This window comes from Durotheca rogersii (assembly GCF_024521655.1).
Source record: "Durotheca rogersii strain YMJ 92031201 chromosome Unknown GGS23scaffold_8, whole genome shotgun sequence".
Lineage (NCBI taxonomy): Eukaryota > Fungi > Ascomycota > Sordariomycetes > Xylariales > Xylariaceae > Durotheca > Durotheca rogersii.
In genome coordinates, this window is record NW_026251239.1 from 387705 (window position 1) to 404637 (window position 16933).

The following is a 16933-nucleotide window of genomic DNA, read 5'->3' on the forward strand; positions in this document are numbered from 1 at the left end:
GCAGGTAGGTAATTTTCCACCACTCGACATCCTGGCGCTTCGGTAGGGGTCGAAGGCGGTAGCGCTTCATCTGATTATGGATTAGGGAGGGGGACCGACCCCTGCTCGCTAGAACTTCCCTCTCCGCATCGTCTCGAACAGAGACAATCTGCTCGAAACAAGCCGGCGCACCCAAGACCACAACACGTCGAGATGTGGTCGCTCGAATCGGTCCAGTCCTCCCCTCCCTTTTGTTCCGTCTCTCCTGACGCAGCTAGCTGGGCGTAGCCGCGGTGAGCCTCGCGCCGGAAGCGTCTGATCGTATGCATGGCTCAAAAAGGAGATCTCCCACGCGCCCGCCGGGATCGCCCCACCGCAGATCCACAAGTGCTTCTCGCGCTGTTCTACTACTCGTGGTTCGGATAGGACTTGGCACGAGATAACTTGTTGACTTCGTCGTGCAAACAAAGTGTTTCTTGGTCCTGTGTCCCGGCCTCGGGGTTTTCGTCGAGCACATACCGAGACACTCTGCATGTCTCGAACGGCTTTACTGATTATTACTACAACCAACTGCTGAGCTGCCGCAGATACGCGGGCTTAGAGCGGCTGCAATGGGGCGGTCTTCTAATTACAGGGTGGATCGGTACCGCCTTGGCGCAAGAGCCCGCGGTATCACCAGGGGAAGACTAGGATAGCTCGAGATCGCCTTTAGGACGACAGATCCACCTGCTAAACGCGATGGTGATGTTGCATTATGTGGGGATCGAATAACCATCGTATAGGGGCGGATATTCGTAGAGTAGCTGTCGGAATGGGTATCTCTCATGATCTAAGGCCACATTCTTCGGTGCCTTGTTCGACGGCTTCTTGTCTCGCCCGAGTCACCCGGCTCATCGTGCCTATTTAAATCAACTGGCTCTCCCGGCCGGTATCCCTTTGTTTGTTCTTTCGCTCCAGCAAGCTAAGCTTTACCGTTCTCTCGTTTAACTATTCTCTCGTTTAACTATTCTCTCGTTTAACATTCCCTCGTTTTTACCATTCTCTCGTTTTGACAGCTGAGTCCCCGTAACTAGTCCTCTTACCAGGCCAACTCCCCTCACCCACAGCAATCATGAAGTTCACGTCCGTTCTCTTCCTCCTCGGCGCCTCCCCCGCCGTCCTCGCCACGCCCGCGCCTGAAAACGGTGTGACTCCCAACACCGTGGCCGCCCTGGGCAAGCGCGCGACGTTCCCTATCCCGGCGTCCAAGGGCTCTGTCACCTACACGAAGCCCGAGACCATCAAAGCCGGAAAGGTTTTCGACGGCGGCTTGAAGACATACGGACGCGGCGTCAAGTGTACCGGTCAGGCCGAGGGCGGCGAGTCTGACGCCGTCTTCCTGCTCGAGGAGGGCGCTACCCTGAAGAACGCGATTATCGGCGCGGACCAGATCGAGGGCGTCCACTGCAAGGGCTCCTGCACGATCCAGAACGTCTGGTGGAAGGCCGTCTGCGAGGACGCGCTGAGCATTAAGGGTGATGGAAATGCTAGCGTCAAGGGCGGGTAAGTCACGAACCAGGCGACTCCCCCGGAGTTAACGGAAGCTAACGCAGCGTGTAGCGGTGCTACCGGTGCCGATGACAAGGTGATCCAGCACAACGGCTTGGGCACTGTGACCATCGACGGATTCACGGCCGTGGACTTCGGGAAGCTGTACCGCTCCTGCGGCAACTGCAAGAAGATGGGGCAGCGCAACGTCGTGGTGAAGAACGTCAAGGCGTACAACGGCAAGACCCTGGTGGGCATCAACTCCAACAAGGGCGATATCGCCACTATCGACAGCAAGACCTGCGCCAGCTCCGTCAAGGAAATCTGCGTTGTAAGTCATCCACTGGCTAGGCCCAGTCCTCCGCCACAGCATTACGCCGCGGAGTGGCGGAGAGCACGCCGGAAAGACAGGCTCGCTAACCCCTGATCCAGGAGTACGAGGGCACCACCCCCGGCAACGAGCCCAAGAAGCTCAGGTCCGGCCCCAGCAGCAACTGCAAGTACAGCTCCCTCAAGGCTTGCTAAACGGAGCAGCTCTCCGAGCCGAACTCTGCATCCTCGCCGGTGCTTCTCACCCGATGCTCTCGGCCATCCTACGAGGCTACTCCATACGAGTGCTACGGCACGCGCACTGAGGAAACAAAAAGAAAAAGAGAGCAAGCGAGCAGGACTTTCCGCAACAACTGCGAGCAGATTCTTTACTTCGCCTCCTAGCCTAGCTGCCTCTTCTCATGTACATAACTTTTTTAACACTGAACATACCTATGCCCAGCAGCACCTCTATATCTTACTAGACCGTGAAGCGTGTAAGCTTGACCCCCCCCCCCCGGCCGCCCGTGCTCCCAAGCGGCCCACGCCGAGAGCTTCGCCAGACGTTCTAGGCAGGGAACCGGCCCGATAGAAGGGGTCGGCCATATCGCGAGCGGGTCTCGGCTAGGAGGCCTGCACAGACGCAGCCATGCACCCCTGTAGCTGGCAAGTTTCGCATGCGGGTATCGTCCGGCCCATGTCGCCGGCCGGTCACCCCCGTTTCCGAGCTAGCCTCCTCGAGCTAAACGTTAAGCACGCATTACCTCCCCCCTATTATTCCACGCTTCCGCTGTATTCGCCGATTTTTTCGTGTCCATCTCGTCGCCCAATTTCTTGCGTTGCCTTCGCCGCGTTCCGGCTTTTCGCTTGATATCTGTCGCGGACCCCTTTACGCCCCTCCAGCCCGATTGACTTCGCGTGATTTCTTTCCCGAGGCATGCACGGTATGCCTCGTCGCTTTAGCTTCATGTCTCGATGCGAAGCTCGTGGCGGCGAGATAAGAACCCTAATTTCGGCGCATCACCGGATTTGTGATGCAATGTCCTAGCAAGCTTTTCTGCTAGCACTCCGCTTGCTGTCTTCGAGGTTTACCCGCCTACCCAACAAAAAGGCGTCATCGCCCGCACCCTCCTCCTAGTAGACTTCGACTACGTTTCCGTTGACATCTGCTACCTCTTATATCTATCTAGGGAAGTGTGGTAATAGTAATAGGGCATGCTTTCCTGAAAGACATATTAGCAGCAAAGACTCGACACCTAATATCTTAGGCACAGTCTGGTCAGAATCACGTGTCTCTCGCAGCGATCCAGGATTTGGCCATGCAACTGGAGATACAGCACGCCGCTCACACATTCAGTGAAACTGAGGCACGGCGCTCGAAAGAACGGGGCACTAATAATATTCATCGGTGAACACCCGGGCACCGGATATGGGAGCCGGCTGACAGACGCATGAGTGGTGATTGGGCCACAAGACCTGATGTGTTCGCCGGTGGCTGCAGGGAGGCCAATTAACGGCCCTATCCGCATGGCCTGCATACATTCGTCAAGGTCTTACAGCTGCAACTTGGGATGAGCGAGGGAAGGCCTCGGCGCCGCCCCCCGGGGTCTCCCTAGACATGCCCATACTATAGCCCTGTCGCGCGAAATGCTGCCCATCCTTAACGATAGGGTGATAGTAAGCACGTGAAGCCCAACTATATCCGAGGCTTTTATGCCTAGATCGACTGCTCCTACTGCGGCTTCGTGATTCACCTGTGGCTCGAAGCGAGGATTCGCGATTTCACAGCTGTCTCTGTCACTGTATTCGAGAGCCGTAGTCGTAGCTAGCAATCGAGGTGCGGGCGGATTCGTGCGATGGCACGGGCTTCCTTGTCATTGTTTACGGGCACAGAGCTCAGAGTCGGAGAGAAGTGGGGCCGTTTTCGGGCCGGAATTCCTGTCATCACCGCCGGCACCCATTTTCCCGGCGTAGCGACCGTCACAAACCCGTCGAGAGGATGGCTAAAGGCATCTGTTGGTCATATTACGTGAATAGCGACCGTTGGTCGAACTAAGCCAAGCCCCTACTCTCCTAATGAGAATGTAGGTTCTTTGGTACGCGACTAGCTGGCTCGTCGCGGCCTATAGCGAGGATTACGCCGTCGCGTAGCAAGCGACAACACGATATGCTCCCACTAACCACTGTAAGAGAAGCCGGAAAGCCACGCGCCGTCCGCACCATAGGAGCTCCCGTTGATCCAGTTCGCGTGCGTGCTGCACAGGAAAACCGCAATGTCCGCTATCTCTTCCGGCAATGCGAGACGCCCTTGGGGGCTCTGTGACAGTATTGATGCCTCAAGAGTCGGTTTCGCTTTCATCGCTGCATTTATCATCGGTGTCGCCACCCACGACGGGCACAAGCAGTTTACCCGAATGTTGTGCTTGGCATTTTCTAGAGCTACACGCCGTATTACCGTCAGCCGCGATTGTTGCACTTCTCAGTTTCTAGGCCATAGACAGAACGAAAACGGGGAAAATAGAGACAGCACGCACCGGCTACCTTGGTCATGCCGAGCACGGCATGTTTCGATGCGACGTAGGCGACCGCGGCGGATATGCCTATGTGCGATGCGATGGAGCCTAGATTGACGATTGCCCCACGCGTAACTCCTCGTGCCGGGAGGGCCGGGTCGATGACGTGGGCCTCCTGCGACGCCATCGCGGCCAAGACGACCTTGAGGACGATGAAGGTCCCCTGGGCATTGACCCCCATGACGCGCTCAAAGTCTTCGAGAGGGAAATCGGTAACACGGGCGGAATTGCCAGCGACCTGAGCGGGCGATTAAGATCGGCAGTGAGAACCGCGCCCTTGGCGGAATACGCAACCGGTCGGTCGCACGCGATCTGAAAAGGAAAAGGGAGGGCCGCTCACCCCAGCACCATTCACGCAGTAATCGATTCGGCCAAAGACCTCGAGCATCCTCTGGGTAGCCGCCGCCACCGATTCCTCCTTCGCTACGTCAATCTGGACGGCCTCCGCGCGGAAGTTGGGATTCGTCGCCAGGGCCTTAACCGCCTGGGCAGTCCCGGTAGCGGATTCGAGGTTAATGTCGGCTACAAGCAACCCGTCTACGCCGGACTTAGCGAAGGCCTCGCAGACCGCTTTGCATATTCCACTCCCTGGAGCGTCATCATCAGCTTTCGCAGTTATGAACGGAAGACGAGCCCGGCTTGGGTGGTCTGGGTATGCAGCACAGGCAACGGATCCTCACCTCCACCGGTAACAAAAGCATAGCCAGTTATAAGGAGCATTTTGGTCGCAAAAGTGAATGAAACCTGGGCAGGAAATACACACTTGAGCAAAGTGGCCGCTTGTTGAGGGATAGATGCCTACGTTACAGGTAGCCTGGAGCGGGTCTCCCAGTCGAGATATATAGGCGGTAGCTTGGAGAAGAGGAGAGGGGGTGGGTAGGATGAGTTTCAGGACTTACCTTGTCCCGCGATCTATCACCTACCACATACTCCGCAGGGGAGATCCGAACCGCATCCCACGCCAGGACTTGCAGAGGCACCTAATACTACACTTCGGCCTCTCCTCCGCTCGCTGCCGGTGAGGCGAAAACACTGGAAGCCACATTCCCTCATTCGACCATGCGGGCATATACTGACGACATTTCCCTCGGTAAATCTGCTGTACGATCCAAATGGCCAACGAGATCACAGACGGATTCATCGTATCGTGTCTAGGCCCCAAGGAGGGTCACGGGTTAGTCCAACGGAACGGGGGTGAATGTAGACTCGCAGAATGAGGCAGGGCAGGGGTTGCCTGTTGCTTGTAAATACCTATACAATTGTTCTCGTTCTTCTAATAGGAATCGAGACGTCAAGGAACTAAACCTGGTAGTTGCTTATCCATTATGTACGTATCGAAGGGCCACTGGCAGTTGCAAGTTGTCCAGTTATCTTCCGTCATAACGTTGCAGGCCGTATTACGCGGTGCTGGATTATGCAATGTGGGAGTCTCACGACCTGCATTACTCGCTAATACCGGATGTCGGCCTCGGCGACGACGCTTCAGCCCGAACGCCGTCCCCCGACAGACCGAGGTTGCCAGTATGCGGTGGGCCACCTCCCATTACCCTAGCCGATAGGGTTCTCTAATATTCCACCGGCCGATTCGTTAATATTAGCTATCTCGAGGAGAAAACTACAATTCGCGCCCCTCGTGCTCATGGCTTTGGTCCAGCCGGAATAGTAAGCCGCCATAATCCGACCGCTCCTGGGACGTGGGGAAGTGTTCGGAGCGATATCAATTTAACTAATAATTCTATAGGGGATCTCCAAGAGCTATAGCCCTATCCCCCTTTAGTCAGTCGTCCAGCTAAGAATATATATCCTTAATATACCTGTATACCCTTACATCCGTATACCCTTTATCCGTGAGTATCCGTACTTATTTGGGACTTCTCTCAGTAGGTCGCCGTACCGGTAACCTTATTACCTTATTCGTATGATGCCTGCCTAATATTACTCTTATGACCTATGTATTGGCACTGGGGCCATATCCCCGTATGACAGCTTCTGCCTGTATCCTTCTTGACTATATTCCTGGTCGATCGCTCGATCTCTCTTCTTTCGTGCAAGAGCCGAGAGAACGAAGAGACCTCTTCTGCTGACAGCTTATCGGTATTCTCGCTGAGCCCCGCGAGCAAGAATTTGACCAAGTCAGCTCGTTGATGCTGGATCTCAATGGTGACCCTGGTCCCACCCTAGGCCCCTCGCTCTCATTATTTTGAGGGGTTAAGGCTCCCACCACGACCTTCCGTCCCGCAATCAGGTTCGCCCCTCACCATCTCCAACTTCCGGACGAGAGATATCAGTTGCCCGCCAGCAAGATGTCCTTAGTAGCTGCCCAGCAGCGGGTATTTGACTTAAATAATCTCCGGTAAAGAAGCGGATGCTTGAACACTTGGTTTCTTGTGGCGACCACGGGCCTTTCGTGCTCGCGCATCTCTACCTACGCCGGTCCAATATCATCGTGGATGACTATCTGACTACGCAGGGTATTGCTAACAGGGAATAGGTCAGTACAGTAAGTTAAGCCACCCCTTTACAGGCCACCTCTTCACGGCCTACCGCGTTAAAAGAATATATTTAATATTATGAAAACGCTTTATTAGCAAAGCAGATAAATAATTAGTAAAAACGTCGTTAAAGAATAAGGTAATAAGTTAGGTTACCGCTTCACGAGCCACCCCTTCGCGAGCCGGGTATTTTATATGGGTTTACATACAAACGATTTATCCCCGTAAAAAACCGGGAAAAGATCGGAAAAATCTGAAATTCACTTACGTAATCAATTGGCTTAATTAAGTTAACATATGAATTTTTCGAATTTTTTTGTTACTAATATAAGAAGTTATATACGATTTTGGGTTTTTTAAAACTACACTAACAGTTTGCCATATAATTTATTAATAAATCTGTTAACTATGCTCTATATCAGCCTCTTAACCTATTTTTTTCGCGGTAATAGAGTGGGTCTATTACATAATCCTTTATACTATAGATAAAATGATAGTTAAGATTATGTAAACTTTTTTCTTTTCATTTTTCTGATTTTTATTAAATTAAACAAGTCTTAAAAACGTTAATTTTTAGTGTTCTTTTTTAGAACTTCTTTGTATAGAAAAATAAGACAGTCGGAAAGGTAGAATTCTTACTGTAAAAATGGGTACAATTTTAGAAAGTTTTAACTTGTTTAAAAACGTGGTTTTTTTAAAATAATAAATTAAATAAAAACGAAATCAAAGAATAAAAATAAGATTACTTAATACTAGCCATTCTTCTATTTATGAAATAAAGTATTGGGTAATAGACCCACTTTATTACCGCGAAAAAAATAGGTAAACATGTCGATATGAGTATAGTTAACAGGGTTACTAATAAATTATATAGCAAACTGTTAGTGCAATTTCAAAAAACCCAAAATCGTATATAACTTCTTATATTAGTAACAAAAAAATTCGAAAAATTCATATGTTAACTTAATTAAGCCAATTGATTACGTAAGTGAATTTCAGATTTTTCCGATCTTTTCCCGGTTTTTTACGGGGATAAATCGTTTGTATGTAAACCCATACAAAATACCCGGCTCGCGAAGGGGTGGCTCGCGAAGAGGTAGTCTAGCTTATATAAAAACGAGGTAAACGACGAGAAGATACTTAGAAATGTTAAAGCAATATTAGGAATTCTGAAAAAAAAAATTTATTATAAACAGAGAACTATATTGTAGTGGTGCGGTGGGACTAGGTCACGTAGCCTTTTGGATGAGTATTTGTATGGGTCTCGCACCCAGATTTTCATAGATCAGACTTAGACCCATAGGCATCAGGACCTACAGCAATTTACTCCTTTTTCTTGCCATGCCTTCGACCTCGTTCTAGCCTTCTTTTTCTTATTCCTTTCCTAGATGCCGTTTCAGCTAGCCAATCAACTGATCACAGTAAACAGCTGTGATTTAGTTCCATCGGCACTAGGCCAGTTGTTGGCAGTTGGGTTGACCATTGCCATACGGGTCTCCAACAGCGTGCCCACGCTGCTCCTGTTCAATATTAAAGTTATAATACTATGGCTAAAGAATTTTATTTAATTTGAATAATGAAATTAACTTCAACTATAAAGGTAATGATCACCAAAGAGTATTTAATTTAAGTAGGTAGCCTATTGAGAGGTAGTCTAGCTTATTAGATCTACTATAAAGGAACATCGCACGTAGTTTTCTAACGCCTGTTCTTCCTCCATAGGCTCTTAATTAAGCTCGGCAATTTCTTTATTTACGGCCCCATCAAGTTGGTTAACGAAACGTGTAGCGCCTCTCTTCTAGCATGGGTGTATCATGTAAGTGACTAATCGCGGCTGTTGCGTGTACCGCGACATCGCCCGCGTTGTCAAGTAGCATGGGGAGGCACTCGCTACAAGGATATCAAGAATTATTTCGTAGATCACACAACCTTGGGCTGATAACATCATCGAATTAATTCTGCACTTATATATAATAGTGTGAAGGAAAATAGCGCCCGCCGTAGTATTAGAATCCTCGCGGTAAGGTAGCTCGGACCTATTAGGGCCACGACTCCCATGTGCCACGCCGTGGTCCCGTCGCCTTTATCAGCTCGTGGACCGCGTTCAGGGCGTCGGCCCCCCGGAACGAATCGGGCCACCCGTGCCGCCGGTAGAGCTGCCTCAGATATTGGACGTCCAAGTCGGTTAGCCACTCGTCCGCCTGGGCGCAGACCTGCTCCTCGGTGATCTCGTCGGTCGCCTCGGCCACGTCCCACGCCTCGATCGTGACCCTGCCCTGGCAGGGGATGAGCCGGAGGGTCCGGTACGCCTTCTCCAGGGTCTCGAAGTAGTACTGCACGTCGACCTGGCTCAGCGTCTGGGCGCGCACCATGTCCTCGGTGATCTCGCCGTCCCTGACGTTCAGGAACAGCGTGCGGCCGTAGCTCTCGCGGCCCAGGGCGAGGCAGACGACGTCGGCCGGGTCGGCGATCTCGCCCTCCTCCGTCCAGAATTCGATGTCCTCGCCGCAGGGTTGCAGGCGCTCGAAGTCGGCGGCCTTGTAGACGCTGTAGTCGATGGGATACGACTTATAATGCAGGTGGAAGCCACGATCCTCTTCAATGTAAGGCAGGAGGCGGAGGACCCCGATGGCGTAGTCGGATTTGTGGTGTCCGCAGGATTCCGGGGTCAGGCCCGGCCACCCGCCAGGAGGAGGGATCTTGAGCGCGGTCTCGTCTATGTGCAGAGCGGTGAGGAATTTGTAGAACTCGAGTACGACGTGGGCGAGCTCGTCGGGCGTATAGGGCGGCTCTCTCTCTTCCGAAGACGAATCGGACTCTTCTTCGTCCGATGCCCCGCCTGAATGTAGGGAGGCCGGGAGCTGCTGATTGTGACACATGGCGAGGACGGATCGGATCGCCGCGGACGAGTTTTAGATCGTCGCAGCCAAAAAACACCGTGTAGCTGTACCCAAGTCGAGGACGCAGCAGCCGAAGAGTAATCAAGTTGTACGAATATAATAGAACGGACGACTTGGACAACAGCGCTAGCCTGAGGTCCCCGTGCTTGTTGCCTAATATTCTGCCTGTTAGATCCCAGTAAGCTGCTTATACGTTAGCTGCATATACCCGATCCCATGCATCTAGCCTATACATGTATATTGGCAGAAGAAAAATCGCATCGCCGCGGTCCCGGTCACCGTCAATCTCTAAGGGCCCGGGTGGACGAACCGTCAGGGGATAGATATATAACATGTAATGCGGCAATGGCAATCTTTTGAATGCAAGAGAGAGGGAAACTTGATCTTAGTCTGGATGCCAGTGCAAGTAGCGTGCGGGAAACATCAGCCTAGGTGCTGGTATAAACGACCAATAATCGATAGGTACACGTTCCCCTGTAGTTGGTAAGATCTACTAGAACAGAGACTGCTGTTATAGCCATAACCTAGGATGGAATTCTGGCAGCTGCTCTGTCTTTCTGCCTCTCATTAGCTAGAAGAGACCCGGCCACTTTGCCGATCGAGACCTATGTAGGGGGGCAAATGGCATGGCCTTACACAGATGCTATAAGCGGCTTGATTGTGTACCGAGACATCGGGTTGCTGACACCGTCCTGACTATTGGTCTTACTGTTGGTCTTACTGCTGGCCTTGGTGGCATCCTTCCATAACTTCAAATTACTTTAATATCTGGAAAGCGTGGTAAGAAGTGGCGTCATACGGGTTTATCTAACCACCACCACCACTACTCTAGGCGTTGGATCTGGGGCACTTCAGCGTTGGGGTTATACTTGGCTAGTCGAGTTCCGGTTAAGTATCGGCTCTGTTACGGACTCTCACATGCTCGGACTCTTATCGCTGCCGTTAGAGAAGTTACTCGCCGGGAAACTCATATAAACCCCAAGTCTTGCTCTCGGTTAGGTGTATAGCAAGTTTATCTCTATGCTCTTAATTACCTACATAAACGCGCCGTCCTAGCTAACTCCGCCCTGCTAATAACGCTACCTGCCTTCTTCCTCCCGCTTCCTATTATTTGAGAGTGAGTTTAGCGCAACCCGTCGCCGTAAACTCTTGGCCCCACACCGACTTCGCTCAATACTATGCAAAGCGGAAGGGCTCCACGTAGGAAGAGAGAGAACCGACTGGTAATTTCTACCGCCGCGTATGAACATTCGTTTTCGGTCGAGAAGCAGGCCCCTCGCCCTACCACGCCCGACATCCGTCGCTATTAATGCTCGCGACGAGAGAACTGCATGCTGATTCAGTTCCCAGTCTTGTCGTGGTTTTCGCGCCTACACACCTCTACACATTAAATATATAATATAGACATACCTAGATAAGAATGCGGACAAATGACGACAGCTAATAAACGTAAGGAACGCGTAAAGCGGCCGGTGAAACTTGGCGCAAATTGGGAAGGGAATCTACCCTGCGAAATCCCTAGGCGCCGTAGCTACATGTCAAGATGGGTTGCCGCGCACACGCAGCGCTTTCACATCTGTAACGGAAAACGAAGGCAACGGCGCTGTCGAACCCAATTCGGGGCCAACATGTGGGAAAGTCTAGAACGGGAGGCTACAACATGAATAACTCCCGTCTACATATCCAGGCTGCACGCTATATGTAGGTACACTACCTGTAGTAGGCGGCGGGATCTAAAAAAAGCCAGGTTGCCTGGAGATTATTGCTTGGCGTCGACCCCAAATTCGAGCACTGCTTAGCTTTGCCCCGCCGTACGTGTGAAGAACGAGTGTCTCCCCCCCTTCGTTAGAAATGGTAGGTATAGAGTAGTAGTAGTAGTAGTAGTATACTGCACGCGTGCCGCGTAGTACTGCCTACGTTCAAAGTGGTGGTTGTAACAGCTGGTATGCAACCTTCCTAATCCGAGGGGCGACGTCTCGAAAGGGGGAAGACGCCAAACATCGTTACGCAGGGTCGACTGCGACGTGTCCAGGGCGAAGAGATCGACTTCCAGAACAAGAATTAGCCCCCGGGGTGAAAGTGGCCTGGCTGCAGGGGTGCTTCCGAATCTGGCCCTCTTCCCCCATGACCCTGGGGAGAGGCAAGGGGGGAGCGGTGCTTTAGGCTAAACCGCGACAAGATGGTCCAGGCCCCGATGGCAAAAGCACACGCACGTTGCTGTCGACGATGACGACGCGACGATCTAAAATACCGGCGACGTCATTGGATGGGCCGCGCAGTTAGCGTCGACATGGGCTCGATACCCTCTCTCCCCCCTCCCGCCGTCAGTGATCCAACGCCTCAGAATCCTGGGTCGGGTGTCAAAGCGTGCGGAGCTGACGGGACACGAAGCCGAACCGGCTGAGGCCGGTTGTTGAGCTCGCGGCCCGGGGAGAGAGCCCGGGGAAGCTGGGGGAAAATGGAGGCAGGCAGAAGGATAGTCTCCTTCGATGGGAGTCCGGAACGACACTTCCCCTCCCTGGTGCCTGCTCGGCAGTACCCTCCATCCCACCGATGATGATAATAATAGCAAGGCTAGACGATGGATGCGAGCGGGAGACGCGCATAGGCAAATGCATCGAGCCGCGCCGCAGTCTAGGGTTGGGATATACGGACGTAAGCACGCAGGCGATGGGATGATGGCTGCGACTAGCCGAGGGCACCGGAGAGGGATGTGGAAGACGCGAGGGGGGAACCAGAGCGGCGCATACTCGCCGCAACCTGCTCACGTAGGCGTAAGCGTGAATATCCTACCCTTTCGTGCACGCTGGCCCCGAGCGAGTTTTCGGAGGGAGGAGAGAGACGTGTGAGGAACTACCATCATGGCCCTGGCCGTCATGCGTCGTCTGGCCGCTGACATTTCCCTTGCTGTACACCACGGTTGCATCCTGACCCGCGTTGCCCACGTGTGCGCTTCTTGACGCACCCCGGACTCCCGGGAAGATTGGCTAAATTGGTAGGACATCGTCCCGGGTCAAGCGCAGGCGAGACAGTACCCTGCGCGCGCTGCGGATAAGTTGGGGTCGCTGATACCCGCGAACGCGCCCGCGACTTTAACTACCTGACATGTGAGGTTGGGCGGTTGGTGGAACCGAGCTCGAGGCATTGGTGGTCCTGGCGGCTCAGGCCGCCATCTCAGCTATACCTAGGTAGATACTATACACACACGTCTGCTACGATGTTCTCAGCGTACTGCTAGTGTGACGGGACTCACCGGCGGATGGCTCTTCCAGCGACTGAGGCAGCCCGGAGTCGTCACGGTACGCACGATTCACGTACCTACCTATGCGCTATGACTGCGAAGAGGGCGTGGAGTGGGAGCTTGCTGGCTCATGGCTGCCTGCATGCAATAATGACGGGTCGAGGTTCGGATCCCTGACAGCCACGCGCCGGTCTAAATGCTTGACGCTCGGGTATGATACATCCATTCCTCTCCGGCGGGCCACGTAGATCGCGAGGTGGTGGTGTTGAGACATTGGGGAAACTGGCTTGCGCAGAGGTTTGTTGAGATAAAATTCCTACGCCCTGACAACCGTCTTGTCATGGCGAGTCGTGTGTCTCTATCCACTTTTCGCAGAGCGACTCGGCCTGGAGTTAGGCATGTAACGCATCGTAGATAAGAAGGCGGTGGTGACGGCAGAGCTAGTAGCCAAGGGGAATGGCGGGTTGGCACGCCCTGGGCGGCGCGGGCTTGGCTAGGGATGAGGCATATATGTAGGCAGGTAAGCCCGTACGTATGTAGGCTAGGTATTGGCTAGGTAGAAATTGATGTGTACGCATTACCGTTCCGACTTGTGGATGGCGATTCCGAACGTCCCGAGCGCCAGTCGCGGGCATCCAGGATGGGAGGCAGGTGGGTAGGTAAGCCCAAGCCCACGACAGCTATGGTTCAGGAAGAGGGGGGGGAGGAGGTGCCTCGACCCGGGAGCGGAGACGGATAGCAACTTGTGGGTTGTGTTGATTCATCGATGTCAGAGAGTAGTAGGACGGGTAGGACGGGCGCTGTCAAGTCTAAAACGACGCTGCGCCGTGGCAGAGCAAAAGCGGTGGTGGTGAAGCTCTCCGAACGGCACGGGTAATTGGCGAGCCTTATGCCGAAGACAGAAGCGAAAAGCCATCGTCAGATGGGTGTCTTGGGTACAGGTACCTACCGATATTAGAGGACAGGTACCTAGGGTCAGGTAGGTCCAGGTAGGTCCAGGTAGGTCCAGGTAGGTTAGGTACCTCTAACCTACTAGGTGGTAGTTGGTATCGGAGGTACTCGATAGGTACCTAGGTTAGGTACCCTACACACACAGCCCGTGGGAACTGCACATATCCGCCAATGGCAGCCAGCTGATTCGACGATGTAGGTACCTGTAATAAAGAGTCGGGCGGACTCGACGCTGCGCGTTTCTGTAGGTAGACGAGTCCGTCCCACGTAGCACGCGTATACCTGCCGACCTACCTGCTCTTTATCGGTGGTACTATAGTGGTACGACAGCTGAGCCGCCAGGTTATCTATAGCAACACCACAACGAAAATTGTTACCTATTATCGAATTTGCCGAGCCTTTTGACGTGCTGACCAGTATGTATGCCGCAGCACGGCGTTCCGATTTGTCGGGCCTGATTTCGACGTCGCAACGAGACGAGATGTCACGCATCTTTATCCCCGAAGCTTGGGCGCAATCCCTGTATAGGCATGCTCGCGGCGGCAATGCCATACATACTTAGGTAGCAGTAGCCGTACGAGTGGTCGCCGCCGTGCTCGTTGTAGTGGCAGCAGCAGAAGCACTGGTGGTGGTGGTGCCCCCCCCCGGGAACAAACTCCGACGAACGGGAGCGCGGATGTCTATAATTACCATCGTCTCCAACCACGATTCGGAGTTGGCTGGCTTGCCTTTCCTGATCGAGGGCTGCCCTCCCCTCCCTTCTTGACTCCGGATTCCCTGTCGTGGATAGCCAAATCCTCCGACTCCACGCGTCACAGTACCCTCTCTATAGGAGAGCATATCCGACGGGTGGGACGGATAGACCAATGGGGGTTTGGCGAGGAACGATCCGTCCGGACGGATGTGCGACGACTACGGCTTGACAGCGTCTGCGCTACGTAGGTACTTGAGATCGTCCGATGTATACAGATGCGTGTGGGTAGCAGTGGGTGGGAAATATATCGCGGGAGATATTAGGGATGTAGGGTGTCCCGTGCCGGTTTGCCTTCTTCACATGCATCTTCGCGCGTGGCTTTTGTTGTTATTGCTGGGTCTGATCCCCCGGGTCCAACGAAGTAGCGAGCTCCTATGTTAGCGATTCCATTACTAAGTGCTTCCCCATCGAGCGATTCCCAAATCCGACCGACATCTTAACCCGACTCACCCCAGCTGCTCGGCAAATTCTGCTCCATCGGCCACCATTGGCTTGCTCATACGTAGGTACGACGTAGTAGCGAACCTGGGCAAGCCGGGGCGCCCTCTGTCCAGTCTGGGTTCGGCGTGCTCGACGGCCCCGAGTTCTCTCCCCCACGGGTTTGTTGTGATTCGTCCAGGCTTGTTCGCCAACCGTGCTCGCGCGGCTTTGTTCGCCGGTCAAGGTGCTTCGGGGGAAAATAAGATCTTGGGGCCTGATCCCATCTGCCCATCGCATGACAGCGAAGACCGAGCGACGGAATCCTTCGCAGCAAGCGATTTAATTGTCCCAACCCCGGCCCAGGTCCGACACGCGACAAGTCGACTGGGCAAACCTGGTCGATAATAAGTTAGCACCGCCTCGTCGGTGTGGCAGTCCCGCATCTGCATACCTACATAAGAGATTCGCTCGGCCTTCCCAACACCGCATGCGATTCTAGTGGCTCTTCTAGAAGGCCAGTCCCTACCGGCTAGTGTATCCGGGAATACGAACTAGGTCGATTGGGGATGGTTGTGTGTCTCCCATCCCAACCCGACCCAGTCCATCACGGGTCCGCCTCGGGCCTACCACTTAGAGGTACCCAGAAAAATAGTCGCTCCGCAGCAACGACGCCGCTTGGAAAGCACCCAAGGATCCAGGACCCGGCAGTATTACATGGTCCCGTCGTAGTTTGGGTGCTAACGGCTGGTTTTCCGCTTTTTTTTCTTTTCTGGTCTCTTTTCGGAACCGCTACGGTGGTGAGAATTAAAAAGGCAGACCACCCCATTGGCGACCTTCACCAGGCTTTGATCTCACCAGACTCCTCAGTGGCCCGTCTCTCCGCGACGCCTCAACCGTCGACCGCACTCGCCCTTCGTTGTTGGCCGGGAGGAGGGATAGCGAGGCCGAGGGGGAGAAAAAAAAAGGAGAGACAGGAGTTGAAATAACGAGACCTACTTTGCCCTGCCAAGGGGAAGAAGGGGAAAAGGAAAGGGAGGGAAAAACCGACGTTGGTGCGCAGCTTCAGCGGAGGTACCTGGCCTGCCTGACCTGCCTGACCTGCCTGACCTAACCTCGCACACCCGGAACCACACCTTCATCGCCCTTTGCGTCGGTCCTGGGCCTCCTGCCGCATACCTCCCTCTCGCGATCTGTGACATATTGCATACATTACTGCTAGGGGCCGTATCGCTACCTACTGCCTCAACGCCGGGGACGAGGAGGCCAAGGCATGAGGGAAAAGGCAGCGTCCTCGATTTGGAATTGTATAATATACCTGGTACGTAATGTACCTGCCTCGTTTTCTTATCCTCTCGAGCTGCACCTGCCTCCCCTTCATCTAAGAGGAGGCCCAACCAGCGAGCGACAACACTTTTCGTCCTCGTCCTCGTCCTACTCTTTTATTATCTTCCTCTTCCTGCCCAATTCACTACCCTCTCTTTCTCTCCCCTCCGCTCTCTGTCTCTCTCGCCCTCGTCCTCCTCTGTCTGTATTCACTCAACCCCTCCCTCTTTTCTTTATTTTATCAGCGCCGTCTTCTCTGCTTACCTCTCTGCCGGCCCCGTCTCCCCCCCCCCCCCCCCCCCCCCCCTTCTAATTCTAACCCGACTTAACTTCTAGTCCGACTCGACTCTGTGTCGACTTGCCGCGGACCTTTCCGCCATCCCACCTTCATCCGGCGATCCTACGCACATGACCTCATCCTTCTCATCTTCGTCCACCCCCTCTTCCTGCTTCTGCTCCGTTAC

General features: G+C 53.5%; 3 protein-coding genes across 3 annotated transcripts; 1 reads left to right on the forward strand and 2 right to left on the reverse strand.

The window, feature by feature from the left end:
• The first annotated feature begins 802 nt into the window (after positions 1–802).
• GGS23DRAFT_509667 (polysaccharide lyase family 3 protein) lies at positions 803–2283 on the forward strand. Its single transcript, XM_051514542.1, has 3 exons — positions 803–1521; positions 1579–1837; positions 1939–2283. The coding sequence occupies exons 1-3, from the start codon at positions 1091–1093 to the stop codon at positions 2029–2031; spliced, it is 783 nt and encodes a 260-aa protein (XP_051372381.1). The 5' UTR covers positions 803–1090; the 3' UTR covers positions 2032–2283.
• A 1523-nt stretch (positions 2284–3806) lies between these two features.
• GGS23DRAFT_564906 (NAD(P)-binding protein) lies at positions 3807–5630 on the reverse strand. The gene is made up of 4 exons (XM_051516171.1): positions 5069–5630; positions 4729–4976; positions 4350–4626; positions 3807–4254 (listed from the first exon to the last, which is right to left on the reverse strand). Exons 1-4 carry the CDS (start codon positions 5106–5108, stop codon positions 3992–3994), a joined length of 828 nt encoding a protein of 275 aa, XP_051372382.1. The 5' UTR covers positions 5109–5630; the 3' UTR covers positions 3807–3991.
• A 2973-nt stretch (positions 5631–8603) lies between these two features.
• GGS23DRAFT_564907 (uncharacterized protein) lies at positions 8604–9899 on the reverse strand. The gene has a single exon (XM_051516172.1). The coding sequence runs from the start codon at positions 9757–9759 to the stop codon at positions 8920–8922; it is 840 nt and encodes a 279-aa protein (XP_051372383.1). The 5' UTR covers positions 9760–9899; the 3' UTR covers positions 8604–8919.
• Positions 9900–16933: the final 7034 nt, after the last annotated feature.